General features: G+C 39.8%; 1 protein-coding gene across 1 annotated transcript; it reads right to left on the bottom strand.

Moving 5' to 3' along the window:
- Nucleotides 1-5,382: 5,382 nt before the first annotated feature.
- Nucleotides 5,383-20,561, bottom strand: LOC121881895 (NLR family CARD domain-containing protein 3-like). Its single transcript, XM_042389703.1, has 9 exons — nucleotides 20,483-20,561; nucleotides 18,009-18,122; nucleotides 15,943-16,021; nucleotides 15,518-15,761; nucleotides 13,456-15,235; nucleotides 12,403-12,576; nucleotides 12,035-12,208; nucleotides 6,776-6,822; nucleotides 5,383-6,547 (listed from the first exon to the last, which is right to left on the bottom strand). Coding segments are annotated over exons 1-9 (3,195 nt in total). The 5' UTR covers nucleotides 20,485-20,561; the 3' UTR covers nucleotides 5,383-5,966.
- Nucleotides 20,562-20,938: the final 377 nt, after the last annotated feature.

Here is a 20,938-nt window from a genome sequence, read left to right as displayed (position 1 = left end):
AAGTTAATTTTGCCTGAGGGAAATATGAGACCATTGTGCTTGAATTGTAATCAAACAGTGGTCATAATGAAGAGTGGCAAAATGCCACCATGTCACCAAACATGCCTGTTTTGAACATATCTATCACAAAAATGAAGGGAAAAAAATTTACATATACATATACATCAGTGGCAGCCGGTGACTCAAAAATTTGGGGAGGACAGGAGGAAAACCAACATGGAATCTTACAACAAACTGCATCAAACTATATCATTGTCCTGCCTGATGAAATCGGAGGGGTGGGGGGCAATTTTATATGCCAATAAAACAATTTGCTTGAGTGGTGAAAAGGCTGCTTCTTTAAAGACATTTAGCATATACATATTGTCACTAAACAAAGAAGAGCTCATTTTAGCCATGGACTGGTTCACAATGTGTCATTTTACCAACAAAGTTAAATTCAAATTTATATTATTGTTCTATTGTGACAACAAATTTATGTTCTCATCAAAAACATATCACATGATTTACACATGTTTCCTATGTATTTACTTAGTATACAGAAATATATAAAGTAGCACAAAGCTTATAATGTTATACAGGTTCAGATCAGTGCTGAAAACTAGAAAGACTGAACACTAAAAACATTGACAGATCTAAAAGTGTAGGTTCACATCAGAAAGTATTAATGCATGAATCAAATACATGACTCTGATCTATGTGCACGACATACAAAATATAGTCTACAAAGCTGACATGTTAACACTAGGGGTGTTAACATGACACAAAACTCACGGTTCGGATCGTATCACGGATTTGAGTCACGGATCAGATCATTATTAGGATCAGCGAAAAAAAAGGGGGGAGACAAATAAAACTTTGTTTTCTATTTATTCTGTAACACACTTACAGCCAGAAACAGCAAGGAACTTTTGCCCATGGTCTTAAATGGAAACAACATTTAAGATGTCCAATGTTTCAATAAAATAAAATAAAATATATAAAATATTCAATGCTCAGTTATTGCAATATGAGGCATGATACCTTCCTCTTCTAAACATCTTCTATATTATATTTATCTTCTGTTGTTTGTCCATCAACATGATGTCCAGTCGGTTAGCCATCACCAGTTGTCAATCTTGATGTGGAAGTCCTACAGGATCTCTGAGGCCATTGTGAGATCCTATAGGACATGTCATGACATGACATGATATGTCTTCTTAGGAGAGATGGAGAGTAACAGACACAAACATTTCTTACCTCTGATCAGCAGATTTATGTCCATTGTTGAACTCAGTAGGTTCAAACATCGACTTGAGCTTCTTGACAGACACCCGACTGAATACAGCAGAGTCTGGTCTGTGCTTCTTCTTTGTTCTTCAACACAACACACACAGAGCTTTGAGTGTGAATAATGATGGTGGAGTGATGTGAGTGGAGAACAGTGATGGACAGTTAAAGATCCTCATCTCACCTCTGAGCTTTGGTCTGGCTGTCATGTTCCCCACACAGAGAGCTTTTAGAGGGAGGGACTCCCTCCTCTCTGTCCTCACACTGATCCATAGCAGAGAAACACCTTCACACAAACACAACAACAAGCTCATTCATTACAACAAGCCGCACATCACAGAGCCACATATTAGTTCTTATTCCTCTCAATAACATGTCACAAACTTTCAGGGGCGATATGAACATTGGTGGGGCACTAAAAGGCAATGTTGGGATTTAAGTGTGTTAGTTAGCACCAAGAGAAAATGAAGGCTTTAAATCTTTACATTTGTGTTTAAATATTTAAATTATGACAAAAGTTGAACAGAGAAAGATAGTTCACATTTTCTGTTAGTTTGGGGCCCCTGATGGCTGAGGGGCCCTAAGCAGCCTCTAAGTTCTTCCAGTCTGGGCTGGATCTGGTCCATCTAGAAAGGGTTCTGCAGCATTTGGGACAGTTGAGACATGGACTGTTTAAAATGAGCTTCAGTCAAACAGAGTCAGTCTCAGTGTTGTAAGATGGCTGTTTGAACATTAGAAGGATTAACGGTTAAAAAATGAACCTCAGTCAAGTTGATCAAAGCTGTCCGACCAGTTATGACACTTCCTGCATTTTTCACTGCTGATGGAAGATTAAAATACAACTGCAGTTGATTTTACCTGCTAATCACTAACAGTGATACATGTAAGTCTTTCTAAAGTAATTGTAGTTTAACTTAGATTTAAAAAATCTTAATATTTATACCTGCAAACATTAAATACATCTTTTTTGAAAAAGCCAATCAACATTAAGAAACATTTCAGCTGTACAGTCAAACAGTGATACAACACAATGTGATCAAAGTGATCGTGTTGATCAGACATTTACAGATTTCTCTGGTAGGATTCTCACCTGCTGAACTCACTTCAGGTCAATTTACAGACACTTTCCACCTTCATGTGTAGAGGAAACATCAGGAGAGAAGAAGCTGCTCGTTCTACCTCGTCAGTCCTGGTTTGCGCTTGATCTGAGGACGCTGTCACTTCCTCGTACCTTCACAGTCCAAGTCTAAAACAACATCAGTATGACGACAAAGCCAGTTTAACCAGTCAGTGTCAGAGAAATCACAAATCAGTTGATGTAGTTCTGCTATCTCTTCACCAGATGGTGCCAACTGACCATCTACCAGCCTTCATTGTGTTCCTCAGTCCTGGTTCCTAACCATGACGGACTGGCCTTTTTCTGTCAGAGTCCTTACTACAAATACTGCTTCTAATAATACAAGTATAATAAGGATGCATTCTTTTTTGTTTACCACAGAGCCTCAGATCCCGGGCAGGGCCCTTCACTCTGTTCCTCTGTGTGCATTTGATCTGAGGATGACATCACATACTCATAACTTCAGAGTCCGTCTCTAACTAGTTAATTAAAAGCAATCGTGTTGGATTACTGAAAAATTGCTGGAATCTGAATTGTATTATGATTCTACCAAGATTAAAGTTGCCCACAGGTGAGATCAAACTAATGAGCTGCTGTTTGATAGACAGCAGAGTTAAGCCTGAACTATCATGACTCAGAGAAAAACATCAGCATGATCAGGCTTTCAGATGTTGAGTTTAAATTGCTCAGTAAATAAGGCTTGCACAACTGACAAAACATGCAAACATCCTTTCCCTTTAAATATCAAAAAGGCTGTTGATGCTTCAGCTTTGATTCTTTTATTGAGAAAGCACATTGTTTCTGTACCTTTTCATTGGAGTGAAATGTACTCAAAATTATAGAATGACAGCTGATCTCTTAATGATCTGCATCCATTGATCTGTATCTGTCTGCCTGCAGGCTTCTGCATCTCAAAGCTGCTATGAACTCAAATCTTCACTGATGTCAAATAACGTTCAGCTGTCAGCAGTTTAAATCGCTTTTTATTCAGTGTGAACTGCAGCCGGACTCTCCAGGTTAATGATTTTAGCTAGTTTTTATTTTCTATTTAATTGTTTTAAATTCTATTTAAATGTGTTTTTATAATGTTTTGTGTTTCTTTTAGTTTTTGTTTCAGTGCTCTTTATGTTTCATGTAAAGCACTTTAAATTGTCTTGTTGTTTACAGGTGATATACAGATAAACGTGTTGTTCTGCCTCCTTCTCTGAGTGTTTGTGTGGTTTTGTTCAGCTGCTGTGTGATGAGGATGATGAAGAGGATGCTGCTGCTCCACGCCAGCTGCTGAATATGACGTTTCCTGGCCGGTGCAGTGAAGCCCAACAGGAAGGACTTCTGTGTGGCCGCTTTTCATCCCCCAAGCACCGCCCCCCTCCTCCCCAGGCGAGGTGGAGGCTACCTGATGGAACACAGAGTCCTGCTTACAACCAGCCAATCAAAGAGCTGCCTGCTCCACCAGCTGGGGCCGAGCATTGCCCCCGGGGCCCTTGAGGCCCCTGCAGCACTGCAACCATCCGGCTGCAACATCTGCACACGCACACACACACACACACACCTGGATGTCACCTGGTCTGTGACTCCACCTGGTGGAGACTTTTCCACATTACAGTCTGTTTGATTACATGATGTGAACACCAGGACTGACTCAATCTCCCATCATCCTCTCTGTTTCTGTGTCTACCTGCAGTGACAGAAGAGTTCACATCCTTTATTTCAAGTATAAAAATACTTTGTTACAGGTAAAAGTACTGCAGTGAAAATCTTACTGAAGTAAAAGTACATAAGTTCTATTCTCTCAGATACACTTTTAATGTTTAATTAATTATTCCAACTTTATCTCCTCATTTTGTTTGTGATTATTTGTGTCTCAAAAGACTTTCTAGTTACTATTTATGTTTAGAGTATACTGTATAGTAGAGCTGCAATGACTAGTCGATTAATTGATTAGTTGCCAACTATAAAATTAATCTATTTTGATAATCGATTCATAATTTTGAGTCATTTTTTAACAAGAAAGTCCAAATTCTCTGATTCCACCTTCTTAAATGAGAATTAAGTAAATTATCTTAATAATTCTTCCATCACTGCCCAAATATAATGAGTGGCTACTTACCAACTTAATACTTTTTCTTATAATTTGTACTAAAATTTCACCACCTTCTGTAAAATGTCCTAAAATGTACAGTTACATACCTGCAAATTACTCAGGAAAGTTCAAGGAAATGTATAAAAAGTTAAGAGAACTCTAAATAAAGTTTTTCTGTGGTGATGTGCAGAAATTTGTACTGTATTAACTGGGTTTGGGTGTTAAGTGACACCGAAGATTTATTATATTTTTGCATATTCATCACCAGTTATGATTGTGATGTGTGTTGGAGGCAGCAGCATGTTGATATATAACATCTCCATAATCCAGAACTGAGAGGAAAACTGCTTCAACAGCTGTTTACTGCTCAGAGGGAAACTGTTTGTTCCTGCCTCTGTGTCACTAACAAGGAAGTTAGTTTTATGTTTTCATTGAGAAATCATTTCAGATGAATAAGGTTTCAGATGTCGGGAACAAAGCAACATCTGTCCAGCTGTGACTGACTGACAGCCGCTCGGCCTGCAGGTCTCTTCAGGGAGCGTCAGGGTTTTCATCATCAGCTGCAGCTCAGAACCAAACAAACACTGTTTATCTGCATTACAGAGAGCAGAGGTGTGTTTACTATTTACACTCTGTGATCACCAGCTGCTGAGAGGAGGGGGAGGAGGAGGAGGAGGAGGAGGAAGAAAAGGAGGAGGAGGAGGAAGAAAAGGAGGAGGAGGAGGAGGAAGAGATGAAGTATGAGGAGGAGGAGGAAGAGGAGTGTTGCTGTTTTGTTGTGAGATTGTGAATTCCCAGAATTCATTGTGTCATAAATGTTCTAATGAGAGAAAAACACAAGTAGTGTAGTAGAAGTAGAAGTAGTATAACATTACACATCCATGTAAAAAACAAGTGATGTTCTCTGAATAAGTAGTGAATGAATATTTTTATTCAAGTGTAAAACAGCCAAAGCTGCCCAGCAAACATGAGCTTACAAGACAATATTTACATCACCTGCAGAGGCAAGAAAAACTAAAGGAAAGCAACCCATACATGTTATTATATACATACATGTCAGACACATTACATCAGATAGAAACATACGTTGATGTTCATGATTTAACACAAACTGAGCTGATGTCAAACAGACTGGGATGTCTGCTGGACATTTTCAGGAAAAACTTCACTTTAAGATCCTGATAAAATGGAATAACTAACAGCCACTAACAGCTACTAGATGCTGCTCCAAGAAAACTTTACTGAAGTCAATCAGAGTCAACACAGTTTTTACACATAAATTCAGCCCAGAGGAGATCATTTCACTACTTCTAATAGAAACAATATTCTGACATTAAAGCACAGTCAGTGATCCAAATGAAACCAGAGTGAAACCTCGTCCACCATCAACATTTAAACACAGGAAGCTGCTGTCACTTCCAGTTTCTGTTGTTCACTGGTGAACAGAGTGAACAGTGATTTCAGCAGCTGTCTTCAGTCAGCAGTGTGACTGTTTGTCTACACAGGAGGAGACTCTTCCTCAGACAGAGGACACAGAGACACTGAGGAACCAGACCACCAGAGCCCAAACCCAGGATACAGAGGCTGAGTGAATGTGGTGTTGAAGGTGTGGAGGTGGATCAGTGTGTCAGAGGAGACTCTGTAGAAGGACAGAGTGCCAGCAGGACAGTCCACATACACTGCTACTCTGTTAGAGACAGAGGAGGAGGAGGAGGAGGAGGAAGAGGAGGAGGAGGGGATGGATGTTACTCTGCTATTGTGAATGACATAGTAACCATCATCAGAGCATCTCAGACTCCAGGACTGATCATTTCTTCCAAACAAACAATCATCACTGTTTCCTTTCCTGTTGATTCCTCTGTAAGTCACTGATATATCAACTCTTCTTCTCCACTCGACCTCCCAGTAACAGCGACCAGTCAGACCATTTCTACACAGCAGCTGAGGCCAGAAGTCAAATCTGTCTGGATGATCAGGATATGACTGATCCTCCTCCACATGTGTCACCTTCCTGTTGTTGTCAGACAGTTTGAGGTAACTGTTTACTGTGTTTGTGTCCAGTGTGAGTTCACAGAAATCTGATGAAGAGAAGAAGAAACAACACAGCAGCAGTTTATCATCTGACACACCTGATGGATTTATTCTCTGTTTAAGTTCTGATCTGTTGTTCATTTCTATAAAGTTTAATGACACATTTTGTCAGTAATGTTTTAATGAATAAAAACCACAAAGACCAACTTTGTATTTAAAGAGAAACTGACTGTGTGCTGTTTAGTTGTCATGAATCAAATTAAATCCACACTTACACTTCTTCACACCAGGTTTTAACCACTGCTCTCCACCATGGTCCAACCTGGAGGAAGAAACACAGTCAGAATGATTTTCTATCCAACATGAGTCTTAACTGCTGTTCAACATGAAGCAGTGTTCCTCAGTTTGTCAGAGTGACACAGAAACAGGCTGCAACTCATCTGTCTCAACTGTCTGCTGGATTCTTTCACTGAAGTCTGAGAGGAAAAGACGTGAAGAAGAAGATGTGATGTACAAATATGTCCTCAGACATGATGAATCAGAATATCAAATATTGACCTCTGCATGTTGTGCTGAGGATAGAGCCTGTCATGACTTCAATATTAAAGGAGACTTTACTTCAAGGTGAAAATTAAGTTATCAGAGAATAAATGCAGCTATAAGACAGCAAAACATTTTAATGCAATTATATAAATCTGCTCATTTGTTAGCTTTAAATATTATAAAGATAATAATAATAATATATAATAGTTGAAAGACACAATAAGAAGCAACAACAAGTTAGAAAGTTCTAAATGATACAAGTGAACTTCTTTAGAATGAACAATAAATACATGTTTAATAAAATAATAGATGGACTCTCCTCTGATGAGTTCAGGGACACTGTAGGAGGACAACCGCTTGTTCTTTAATTCTGGTAACCAATCTTTGATTCTTAAGGAAAATAAGAGACAGTGGCGCGGGGAAAACTTTTGAGGAAGTCAAGTGAGACAAGAGAGACAGGAAAGACTACGTTGCTACTTTAACAGCCAGTGTAATGTAACCAGATGAGCTATTAGCACGCCGCTGTCATTTTACACAAAACTGTATCAAATTGTATCACCGACACACACACACACACACACACACACACACACACACACACTCTCTCTCTCTCTCACACACACACACACACACACACACACACACACACTCTCTCTCTCTCTCTCTCTCAAACACACAGTCCTAAACATCTTATCAATTTATGCATGTTCTTATTAATTCATGCACCCCCCCCCCCCCCCTAATGCAAAGTACAGATCCGATAATGGATAAAAGAAACAGTCATTCACAAATTAAATCAGGAGACGTTTAAAGTTTTATTTTTCGGCTACATCATAAAGTATCAGTAGTCTACATGTATCAAACACATGACTTATAAGCCCCGTTGTATGTGCTTGAAATACACAAATACTCTCCATACTTCCTTATCCTTTAAAACTAGACCAAATGTTCATTATACAACATGACCTAAAACACATAACAACCCAGTAACAGACCTGCAGAGGCCATAAACAATCAAAATAAATAGCATCTATTCAGGTAACCTGGCCCTATGAGTGCTGTCCATGGTGCTGATTTTATATGCGTAAACAACCACAATAAAACTTCTGTCTATTTCCACGGACTGACTAACACATTCAGCTAAACCCAGGTAAGCATGGCACATTAAGCAATATGACCACATCAAAAACTGCACACATAGCTACATGGGCAGTTCAGTCAACAGTAAAGCCATAGAGGGAGAAGGGGGCGTGCATTTCACTCACCCTATTTGAAGAGGAAGGCGATCCCAAGTGCTCTGAAAGTGTAGTGTCAAACTCTGCAAATGTATGTACCAGCTCCACAAAATTGCCCCCGTTTGAGCTGCCAGCGGCCTCATTGACCTGAATGCTTGTTCTTGGCGCGCAAGGTACAAGGCTGCAACAATGAGTCTCATCAGAATATCCCGGTTCTTCTTCACTTGTTCATTGTGCTTCTTTGTGCTAATGGTTCTCACCAAGTCCAGAGCCTCGTCAATCCTGACGCCCAAAAAAGCTTCAATTTCACAGCACAATCTATGTGACTCTTTGATTTACCGTGCCTCTCAATTGCCCGTGACAGGTTGGCAAGGTCCATGAATCCTGTAGTGGCCCGTGGATTATTCAGTGAGCACGAATCCTTGTCGAAAAGACACGGCCAGCAAAATAACCGCTGAAGTTTAGCGCTACCAGCTAGCCACTCCTTGCGAACATAATTTTCCTCATTGAATGTCTGAATCCCGCCTTTTTTCCTCTCCATACGCAGCTCTAGTTTGGGCGTTGGCCTGCCGTCAGATATAATTTTGAGTTGCTGCTGTAGTGGTAGTTTAGTAAAATTGTTTTTTACTAAAAACTCCAAATCTCCACCCTCCATAACTGCACTGGCTAATGTTGCTAACGGTGATATCAAATGGCTAACGGTTATCCCCCCTTCAATGACGTTGATAACATCCTATGATTTGATTGGTGAGAGGCCAAAGGTTGGCTGGCTTCCCTTGGTATAGTCTTGACTAATCACAGATTGGCAGTGGCATGAGGGTAGCCTCATCTGATTGGTTAATCCTTCAATTTTTTTTTCACCAAGGGATGCCAATTTCAGTCTGGCCTCCCCACGGACATGACATTAGTCTACAGTAGAAGTGCAATATAGTGTTTCACCACACATTCACCACATAACATTTAGAGGGGCGCTGTTTCACTCATTGTAAAATACTCAATGAGAAATGGGGAAGAGATGACAACAACAGCACAGAATAACCGAAACTGTTAAACAAAGTGTTTTTATTGAAATGACAACTGTAGTCTAAAAAAGCAGGGGAAGCCTGGCTTCCTTTGGCTTCTGGGAGAAAACACCACTGATAAGAGACAGACTCTCTGGATTCCTAAGTTTGTAAGAGCGGACCCTCGGCCTGCAGAACTGACCTATGTAACCCTCCAAGTGGGGGTTCAATCAGTGATGCTCAACAGACTCAGGAAGACCTCCTTGAAACCATTTCGATAAATTGAATTACGACACGAACTAAAAGCATGAAATGACCCTAAAGGCCACTTGGACCGGAAGAAAACAACTCCCACCTTATAGATGGATGACAGACTCTTATCAACAAAGCCATAAACTAATCCACATTCCTGAGGACTTTGTGAAGCCCCCTTTGCAAATCTGAGGCAAACCTGAAATTCATGTAAATTAAATGTCTAATCATTATGCAACTTATATCATGTTATTTGTCGTGTAAATACAAGAAGAATTGTATAACTTTCATATATGTATGACTATCTACTAAAGAGATATAAGACTTCAGGTAAGACTACAGGTAACAATACTGCCCTCTATTGACAAGAGTTAAATTTCCTTATGTGAAGAGTTAATGAATGTTTAATAACCATGTATTTGTACTTTAAGTGTTTAACTTGTGATCTATTAACCTCATAGACAATCATATTTTAGTAGTTAAATTAGACGAGTAGTTTGGCTCAAAGATTGAAGTTTCTAAAATAACAGGAATGTAAAGATAATATTTGAAGGATTTGAGTTTAAAGTTTTCTTTTATTGTTAAACAATAGTCACATTGAATGCTTTTAAGTAAGTAAGTAAGAGTTATGTCAACTTATATTTAAATATGTTTCTGAAAGTAATCTAATCACATAAGTGTTGCAGAACTTTATTTCCTTTCACTTTAATATTAAACTTTATTTCAGTAGATGGTTTAAGATGTGTAGATAGTTTGAGAAAGTTGAACTAATGAAGGTTGTATGCTTAGACATCGTGAAGTGTTAATATGAAGGTTAATGTTTGTTATTAGAAGAACTGACTTATCATGAATTGCATAAACTGCTCAGCTGTTTCTTTAATGGTTTTACAAATATGATACAAGCTGACAGGACCATTATTAATCAGAAATATCATGAATGCTTGGACATTATGACAGGAATGTGTTTACAGCTTAATGTGAAATAATAGGCAACAGTGACTTGAAGTGTGAGTTTTTGCGTGTAAAAACTCAGAATTAGATTTTCCCGAAATTCCTTCACTTCAGGAGACGCAGGCTGCAGACCACCAGCCACACCTAAAGCCCCTAGTGCAAAGAAATTGAATATTCATCAATAATTCGGCGCGAACCCCTTTAGAACATCCCTAAAACTCCTCCCATCTTATTCTAACTTATAAAAACAGCCTCAAAGAGATTCCTCTTTGAGCTGGCCTCCAAGAACTCAAGAAAATTCTGAAGACATCTCTTTTATTTGTTTTTCAATCAAATGTATCCGAATTTAATCTTTTATCGCAACAAGTTAATTTGTTTTGTTTTATTAGTAACATTAAGTCTCGTATTTCCACGCATAGTAATTTAATTTGAAGTAAACACGTACAGTATTTTATTTTGAAGTAGACGCCGCTGAGGACTTGAGTGTAGTCAGACTAAACTTTATTTGTCACTTAACTCAAGTTACTACAAGCCAAATAAAGCCTGAATGTAAGCTCCCGAAGAAGAAGAAGAAGAAGAAGAAGTAGAAGAAGAAGAAGAACGCTTGTAACTGAACCTGCTCTCTGAGAGCAATATTGAAAACTAGAAGTGAAGCCAGCCTAAAGACTCTTTCAGAGCAGCCTGAAACAGCTTGATTCTTTACCGGCATTCAACGCCTCTGCATCCACTGACATGCGCCAAAGCCCACAGCTGATCCGGGTTCTTCCACTGCAACACCGCTGGTGATGCTGCACCAACAACTCTGGACCTGCCAAGATGACGCCTCTACCACAACGACACACCTCAACAGTAAGGCATAACATGGCTTTGTGATCAAGGGTTGATGTCGAATAACGTTAAAATTAAAGAATTTATTTAGAGAAGTTGAATTAGCTTTCCCCTCAGCATTAAGCACTCGAGTCACGCACTTCGAGCCACTCTTGCTGAATAATTTTCTTTATTAATTTTTATCATTCTTAGACCTTATTTATTTTACTTTCTTTTTTATTTATTATGTTCTGTATATTATCTGTATATATTATATTATCTATGCTTTATCATGTATCCTCAAGACGTTTAGCTATTAATAAATGTCTTCATTTGTCCTAAAAGTGTTTGGTTGTTTCTTTGAGCTGCAGTAAACAGAGGTCACTGTTTGGGACAAGAACATACAATTGTAAGACTGATTCACTGATTAAACTGAACAAGGGTTAGTGCTTCCCCCTGGCACTAAAAAATCCTAACCAAAAAGGAGGTGGTGCCCTAATGACGAGGTAATTCATTAATAAAGTATTAATGCTCCTACAACACCATGAGAACATGAAAGTTTAACAAAAGAATAACTTTATGTTGACTTACTAGCTTTTTCCAGAGGTTTCACTCACATTACATGACCTTCAAACTATTACATCCATGATCAAGAATGAACTTTTATGTTCAGCATAAAAGTTCTTTACCTGAGAGTGTCCACCTATCTGTCCATACCTGAGAGTAACCAACTGTCTGTCCATACCTGAGAGTGTCCATTCTCCAGTGTGGATCCTTCAGTCCAGCAGACAGAAGTTTTTCTCCTGAGTGTCCTGGATGATTGTAGCTCAGATCAAGCTCTCTCAGATGGGAGGGGTTGGAGTTCAGAGCTGAGGCCAGAGAAGCACAGCCTTCCTCTGTGACCAGACATCCTGACAGACTTGAAATATAAAAAGATTGATAACACAATGTTTTTTAATCATAAGTACCAGAATCCTACAGATGTTGTGCAGAATAATTGACATTGATCTGAATATAAAGCAGCATGCAAATGATAAACTGTTAAAATCTCTCTCAGAGTCAGCTTTATTCTCATTGTTCAAGATAACAAAATTATAGATACTGTATCCTGACCTGAGAGTTTCCAGTGTACAGTGTGGACTCTCCAGTCCAGCAGACAACAGCTTGACTCCTGAATTTTGCAAGTTGTTGTTACTCAATTCCAGCTCTCTCAGACTAGAGGACTGGGAGCTGAGAACTGAGGACAGAGCTGCACAGCTTCTCTCTGAGAGGTTACAGCCACTCAGCCTGAAGAAGAATTAGTGATTAACATAATAAAGAAATGTTATTTCCCTTCCATAAAATATTAAAGGTTTCTTGGTATTTTTGGCTGGACCTGCCATGGACCAGCCCGATAACCCAGAATGTCTATCACTGACTCACTGACTGAGTGATGAAGTAGCAGTCACATGTCACTCTCAGCGCAGCCCCAAAATAAGTTTTAAAAACACACATTTACCAAGCACCTCACATGGAGGCTCTGACACTGACAGGAGCACAAACCCGTGGATACAAACAAATGCAGTAGATCCATTTTACCAGCCTGCACTGCAGCTAGCAGCTAATTAGTATGCCTAGCATTGTTAGCATAGCTGTGTTGTGCTGTGTGTGTGTGTAGCCTATAGACTGTATAAAAATAAGTTGTTGCAGTGATGTTTATAGCTTGACAGCACTGTGCTGGGTAGGTGACAGGTGTGTTTACAGTATTTTTGTGCTCTGAAAGATTGAAACAGATGAAAGAGAAAATAAAAATAATTAGAATAGTTACAATTGATGTTAAAATAAGTTATCTTTCAAATGAAACATCTCAAGATATGAGAGGAAAGTAATGTTCTTACAACTGCATTTATACCTTTTTTTTTACTCAAATATAGCTTAACCATGTCATGTGATATGCTACTTCAGTACACTTTAACAACAAATATTACTGGGACCACCACAGAAAATTGCAGATGGACATTTAATATCCAGGAATTCACATTATAGACACTACCACTGACTATGACTGTAAAAAAAATTGGCCACAGTTTCACACATTGACCATACAGAGTCCAGCCATATACTAGGACTAGTCTTGTTTATAATCAAATAGTGTATAAGTACTTTTCTAGTCATCCATCCACTTACAGAGCTTTATTTGAAGCTTTGACCACTGGCAGCAGCCTCAGAAGAGCCTCCTCTGAAGCAGAGTATTTCTTCAGGTCAAACACATCCAGATCTTTTTCTGATGACAGTAAGATGAAGACCAGAGCTGACCACTGAGCAGGAGACAGTTTATCTGTGGAGAGACTTCCTGATCCCAGGGACTGTTGGATCTCCTCCACTAGAGAATCATCATTCAGTTCATTCAGACAGTGGAACAGATTGATGCTTCTCTCTGCAGACAGATTCTCACTGATCTTCTTCTTGATGTACTTGACTGTTTTCTGATTGGTCTGTGAGCTACTTTCTTTCTGTGTCAGCAGACCTTGTAGGAGATTCTGATTTGTCTGCAGTGAAAGACCCAGGAGGAAGCGGAGGAACAAGTCCAAGTGTCCGTTTGGACTCTGTAAGGCCTCATTCACAGCACTCTGGTAGAGTTGTTTTAGTTTAGGTTTGTCTCTAAAGACTTTAGACTTCTTGGAGGTTGTCTTTGTTTCTTTCAGCAGATTGACTCCAGAGTTGATGAATGTCAGATGGACATGAAAAGCAGCAAGAAACTCCTGAACGCTCAGATGGACAAAGCAGAACACCTTGTCCTGGTACAGCCCTCTCTCCTCTTTAAAGATCTGTGTGAACACTCCTGAGTACACTGAGGCTGCTCTGATATCGATGCCACACTCTGTCAGGTCTGATTCATAGAAGATCAGGTTGCCGTTCTGCAGCTGCTCAAAAGCCAGTTTTCCCAGAGACTCAATCATCTTCCTGCTCTCTGGACTCCAGTGTGGATCTGTCTCAACTCTTCCATCATACTTGACGTTCTTCAGTTTCAACTGAACCACCAGGAAGTGGATGTACATCTCAGTCAGAGTCTTGGGCAGCTTTCCTCCCCCTATGCTTTTCAACACTTCCTCCAGAACTGTAGCAGTGATCCAGCAGAAGACTGGCATGTGACACATGATGTGGAGACTTCGTGATGTCTTAATGTGGGAGATGATTGTGCTGGCCTGCTTCTCATCTCTGAATCTCTTCCTGAAGTACTCCTCCTTCTGTGGGTCAGTGAACCCTCTGACCTCTGTCACCATGCCAACACACTCAGGAGGGATCTGATTGGCTGCTGCAGGTCGTGTGGTTATCCAGAGGTGAGCAGAGGGAAGCAGTTTCCCCCTGATGAGATTTGTCAGCAGCACATCCACTGAGGTGGACTCTGTAACATCAGTCAGGATCTCATTGTTGTGGAAGTCCAGAGGAAGTCGACACTCATCCAGACCGTCAAAGATGAACACAACCTGGAACTCTTCAAACCTGCAGATTCCTGCTTCTTTGGTTTCAGTAAAGAAGTGATGAACAAGTTCCACCAAGCTGTACCTTTTCTCTTTCAACACATTCAGCTCTCTGAAAGTGAATGGAAATGTGAAGTGTATGTCCTGGTTGGCTTTGTCTTCAGCCCAGTCCAGAGTGAACTTCTGTGTTAAGACTGTTTTCCCAATGCCAGCCACTCCCTTTGTCATCACTGTTCTGATTGGTTCATCTCTTCCAGGTGAGGCTTTAAAGATGTCTTCTTGTCTGATGGTTGTTTCTGGTCTGTCTGGTTTCCTGGATGCTGTTTCAATCTGTCTGACCTCATGTTCATCATTGACCTCTGCAGTCCCTCCCTCTGTGATGTAGAGCTCTGTGTAGATCTGATTCAGAAGGGTTGGGTTTCCTGCTTTAGCAATCCCCTCAAACACACACTGGAACTTCTCCTTCAGGTTAGACTTGAGTTTATATCGACACTCTGGAGCACGAGTTCCTGAATGAACAAACAAATGAAATCAATCAGATGATTTTACAGTAAATTGGTAGAATGTAAACATTAAACTGCAGATGTTTATATTTTCCTCCACTATGAAATCTATTCAGCTCATCAGTTGACAAACAGTTTCTGACTGTTTTCAGCTCAGAAGAATTCATAGATGTGATGCAGATGTGTGCATCATATTAACAGCAGAGATTGAAATATAAACCTCTCCCATGTTGCCTCCATTTCCTCTCCATCATGTTAACTCTGTTAAAATCATCTTACTGCTCAGCAGGCGGTCAGCCAGCTCATCCTGCTTCATTCTCCTCAGGAAGTGCAGTGTGATCTTCAGAAATGCCTCTCTGCTGCTCCTCCTCTGCTCTTCATCCTCACCATCCAACACCTCCTCATCCTCACTCTGACTCTCTAAACATTCTGGGTAATTTGGACTCAGAACCTTCTGCATCTTCTTCAGCTCGTTCTTCACAAAACTGATGATGTTCTCCTCCAGCAGCTGGAACAGAATAAAATGTAAATTTAACTGTAGAAGTCAACATCAGATCATCTGTGACAGACTGAAAACCTGCTGGTCTACAGAGTGCAGCATGGAGACTGTTAGGACCAGAATGGTAGTTTAGTATTTAGTCTGTGGCTGTTGTAGTTAGCAGTAGTAGCTGTGCTTTACATTTACACACCATAAATATGGAGTCCAGGTGTGTTTGATGCTGCTGGACAGACTGACCACTGAGAACCTCTGAGCTCTGCTGATGAACTCTGTGAAGAAAAGATGAAGTCTTAGGATAAATAATGACATCAGTGTTGTGTTCTATCACAGTGGATCCAGTTAAAACACTCAGTTGTTCTGTCTTACCTCTCATCATTTGTGTCTGTAAAGACTTTGTACCTCTGTTTTAAAAACTGTTATACAGATAAAGTTTGTGGTTTTTGAAAAGTGTATGTAGGAGGAGTGTGTGTGTTTGTATTTATATTTATGAGGACATTGTGTGTAAAAACAGTATTAGTCACTAAGGTCAAGAATAAATCTCCACATTCAATCAAACTTATTAGGAGAGCTGGATAATAACAGACACAAACATTTTACAGTCTGACCTCTGATCAGCAGACTGATGTCCATGTCTGAAGTCAATAGGTCGATCCACAGACCGGTTGCTCTTCACGGACACACAGCTGGGTTCAGTGTAGCTTTGTCTTTTCTGATGGATCCTGATGGAAACAAAACTGATAAATGCACATGTTCAATATAATTCTTCTCAGACAAAGAATGTGTTATTCTCAACATGTTAATAACAAAGACTTCATACTTCTTCTGTGGTAAATATTCTAAATGGAACGTTTGTAGGAGCTGCAGTTGATAAAATAAAATGTCTTGTTCAAAACTAGCCGATACTAAAAAGAAAAAAAGATGTTGACAGTGAAAAGCATGCATTTAAGGATGACTGGACTGAAAAACACATGTTCATTTTGCCTGAGGGAAATATGAGACCATTGTGCTTGAATTGCAATCAAACAGTGATCATAATGAAGAGTGGGAATGCAAAATGCCACCATGACACCAAACATGCCTGTTTTGAACATATCTATCACAAAAATTAAGAAAGAATATGTGTATATGTATACATATATATACTAACCGGCTACTTCATTAGGAACATCTGTGCAATCTAATGTAATCCATTACAACAGCTCTGCCATAAATTCTACTTATGTTTATTATTGAGGTTGTAGTGGGTGTTGATGTACTGGAGTGCATTACATTGAGTGGTGTTCCTAATATTTTGTCTACTTCATTAACATACATGAGGGGGGAAAAATATTGGGAACACTTTTCAATAAAATGCCCTGCAGTGCACCATCAACCACCACCACATCAATAATAAACATAAAGTAGAATTTATGGCAGAGCTGTTGTATTGGATTACATTAGATTGCACAGGTGTTCCTAATGAAGTGACCGGTTAGTATATCTATCTATCTATCTATCTATCTATCTATCTATCTATCTATCTATCTATCTATCTATCTATCTATCTATCTATCTATCTATAAATATATATATATATGTGTGTGTGTGTGTGTGTGTGTGTGTGTGTGTGTGTGTATTCTTCATGTTTTCCAGTACAATCATCTGATATCATGTGATTGAAGTTTTGTACTTTATTCACATGATGACACCTGAGCAGCTATTTTTCACTGATGAAGGCCATGGGATACAATAGAAAGTTCTGGGATTAACTAAATTGGCAGTCCTTGTGTTAAGAATATTTACCACAGATATACTGTATGTCACCATGGTCAAGAATTAATCTCTACATCAATCATATATCTTCTTAGGAGAGCTGGATAATAACAGAAGACATTTTACAGTCTGACCTCTGATCAGCAGACTGATGTCCATGTCTGTAGTCAATAGGTCGATCCACAGACCGGTTGCTCTTCATGGACACACAGCTTGGTTCAGGAAAATCTGGTCTCTGCTGATGGATCCTGATGGAAACACAACGCTGATAAAATCAAATGTTCAGTAAAAATAATCCAGGATAAAATACTGCTGAAAAATATGCAGAATGTTAAAGCTATAATATGTATAATATGTAACTATTCTGCATTAAAATGTCTAAAAAGAACTAGACCTACGTTATATATGTTGTTGAGTTGTGTACTTACATTAACCCAAATGTTGACAACAATTTTCAAACCCAGAGAAATCAGATTAACAGACACAAACATTTTACAGTCTGACCTCTGATCAGCAGACTGATGTTCATGTCTGAAGTCAATAGGTCGATCCACAGACCGGTTGCTCTTCATGGACACACAGCTGGGTTCAGGGTAGCTTTGTCTTTTCTGATGGATCCTGATGGAAACAAAACACTGATAAATGTGTGTGTGTGGTGTGTGTGTGTGTGTGTGTGTGTGTGTGTGTGTACATATATATATATATATATATATATATATATACAGTACAGACCAAAAGTTTGGACACACCTTCTCATTCAATGAGTTTCCTTTCTTTTCATGACTATTGACATTGTAGATTCACACTGAAGGCATCAAAACTATGAATTAACACATGTGGAATTATATACTTAACAAAAAAGTGTAAAACAACTGAAAATACGCCTTATATTCTAGTTTCTTCAAAGTAGCCACCTTTTGCTCTGATTACTGCTTTGCACATACTCTGCATTCTCTTGATGAGCTTCAAGAGGTAGTCACCTGAAATGGTTTTCACTTCACAGGTGTGCCCTGTCAGGTTTAATAAGTGGGATTTCTTGCCTTATAAATGGGGTTGGGACCATCAGTTGTGTTGTGCAGAAGTCAGGTGGATACACAGCTGATAGTCCTACTGAATAGACTGTTAGAATTTGTATTATGGCAAGAAAAAAGCAGCTAAGTAAAGAAAAACGAGTGGCCATCATTACACTAAGAACCGAAGGTCAGTCAGTCCGAAAAATTGGGAAAACTTTGAAAGTGTCCCCAAGTGCAGTCGCAAAAACCATCAAGCGCTACAAAGAAACTGGCTCACATGAGGACCGCCCCAGGAAAGGAAGACCAAGAGTCACCTCTGCTGCGGAGGATAAGTTCATCCGAGTCACCAGCCTCAGACATCGCAGGTTAACAGCAGCTCAGATTAGAGACCAGGTCAATGCCACACAGAGTTCTAGCAGCAGACACATCTCTAGAACAACTGTTAAGAGGAGACTGTGTGAATCAGGCCTTCATGGTAGAATAGCTGCTAGGAAACCACTGCTAAGGACAGGCAACAAGCAGAAGAGACTTGTTTGGGCTAAAGAACACAAGGAATGGACATTAAACCAGTGGAAATCTGTGCTTTGGTCTGATGAGTCCAAATTTGAGATCTTTGGTTCCAACCACCATGTCTTTGTGCGACGCAGAAAAGGTGAACGGATGGACTCTACATGCCTGGTTCCCACCGTGAAGCATGGAGGAGGAGGTGTGATGGTGTGGGGGTGCTTTGCTGGTGACACTGTTGGGGATTTATTCCAAATTGAAGGCATACTGAACCAGCATGGCTACCACAGCATCTTGCAGCGGCATGCTATTCCATCCGGTTTGCGTTTAGTTGGACCATCATTTATTTTTCGACAGGACAATGACCCCAAACACACCTCCAGGCTGTGTAAGGGCTATTTGACCAAGAAGGAGAGTGATGGGGTGCTGCGCCAGATGACCTGGCCTCCACAGTCACCGGACCTGAACCCAATCGAGATGGTTTGGGGTGAGCTGGACCGCAGAGTGAAGGCAAAAGAGCCAACAAGTGCTAAGCATCTCTGGGAACTCCTTCAAGACTGTTGGAAGACCATTTCAGGTGACTACCTCTTGAAGCTCATCAAGAGAATGCCAAGAGTGTGCGAAGCAGTAATCAAAGCAAAAGGTGGCTACTTTGAAGAAACTAGAATATAAGACATATTTTCAGTTGTTTCACACTTTTTTGTTAAGTATATAATTCCACATGTGTTAATTCATAGTTTTGATGCCTTCAGTGTGAATCTACAATTTTCATAGTCATGAAAATAAAGAAAACTCTTTGAATGAGAAGGTGTGTCCAAACTTTTGGTCTGTACTGTATATATATATATATACAAGTGGCTGCTGGTGACTCAAAACATTGGGGAGGACAGGAGGAAAACCAACCTGATGAAATCGGAGGGGTGGGGGGCAATTTTATATGCCAATAAAACAAGTTGCTTTCAAAAACAAAAACCCCTAAGTGGTGTAAAGGCTGCTTCTTTAAAGACATTTAGCATATACATATTGTTTCTAAACAAAGAAGAGCTCATTTTAGCCATGCAGTGGTTCACAATGTGTCATTTTACCAACAAAGTGAAATTCAAATTTATAGTATTGTTCTATTGTGACAACAGATTTATGTTCTCATCAAAAACAGACAACATATCACATGATTTACATGTGTTTCCTGTGTATTTTCTTAGTATACAGAAATATATAAATGTACTTCAAAAATGAAGTACATCTCCCTCTATGGACCAGCCTCCACTGATATGTATGTTATATTATTTCTTCTGTTGTTTGTCAATCAACATGATGTCCAGTCGGTTAGCCATCACCAGTTGTCAATGTTGATGTGGAAGTCCTACAGGATCTCTGAGGCCATTGTGAGATCCTGTAGGACATGTCATGACATGACATGATATGTCTTCTTAGGAGAGATGGAGAGTAACAGACACAAACATTTCTTATCTCTGATCAGCAGATTTATGTCCATCGGTGAACTCAGTAGGTTCAAACATCAACTTGAGATTCTTGACAGACACCTGACTGAGTCCAGCAGAGTCTGGTCTGTGCTGCTGCTCTGGGCTTCAACACAACACACACAGAGCTTTGAGTGTGAATAATGATGGTGCAGGGATGTGAGTGGAGAACAGTGATGGACAGTTAGAGATCCTCATCTGACCTCTGAGCTTTGGTCTGGCTGTCATGTTCCCCACACAGAGAGCTTTTAGAGGGAGGGACTCCCTCCTCTCTGTCCTCACACTGATCCATAGCAGAGAAACACCTTCACACAAACACAACAACAAGCTCATTCATTACAACAAGCTGCACATCACAGAGCCACACTGCTGTCTATCACACTGTCATTCTTTATTCTACCACCAGATGGAGCCAAAGTCAGTCATTACTTTAAGA

Source organism: Thunnus maccoyii, chromosome 17 (genome assembly GCF_910596095.1).
Source record: "Thunnus maccoyii chromosome 17, fThuMac1.1, whole genome shotgun sequence".
In the NCBI taxonomy this organism is placed as follows: Eukaryota; Metazoa; Chordata; class Actinopteri; order Scombriformes; family Scombridae; genus Thunnus; species Thunnus maccoyii.
The sequence above is the reverse complement of the archived record's forward strand: the minus strand, read 5'-3'. Positions and strand labels throughout refer to the sequence as shown.

Coding starts and splice junctions, on each gene's coding strand:
- LOC121881895 (XM_042389703.1), bottom strand. Junction 16,022..18,008: donor CATCAGTCTGCTGATCAGAG/GTCAGACTGTAA, acceptor TTTTCTTCACAG/AGTTCATCAGCAGAGCTCAG. Junction 12,209..12,402: donor TGTACACTGGAAACTCTCAG/GTCAGGATACAG, acceptor TTATATTTCAAG/TCTGTCAGGATGTCTGGTCA.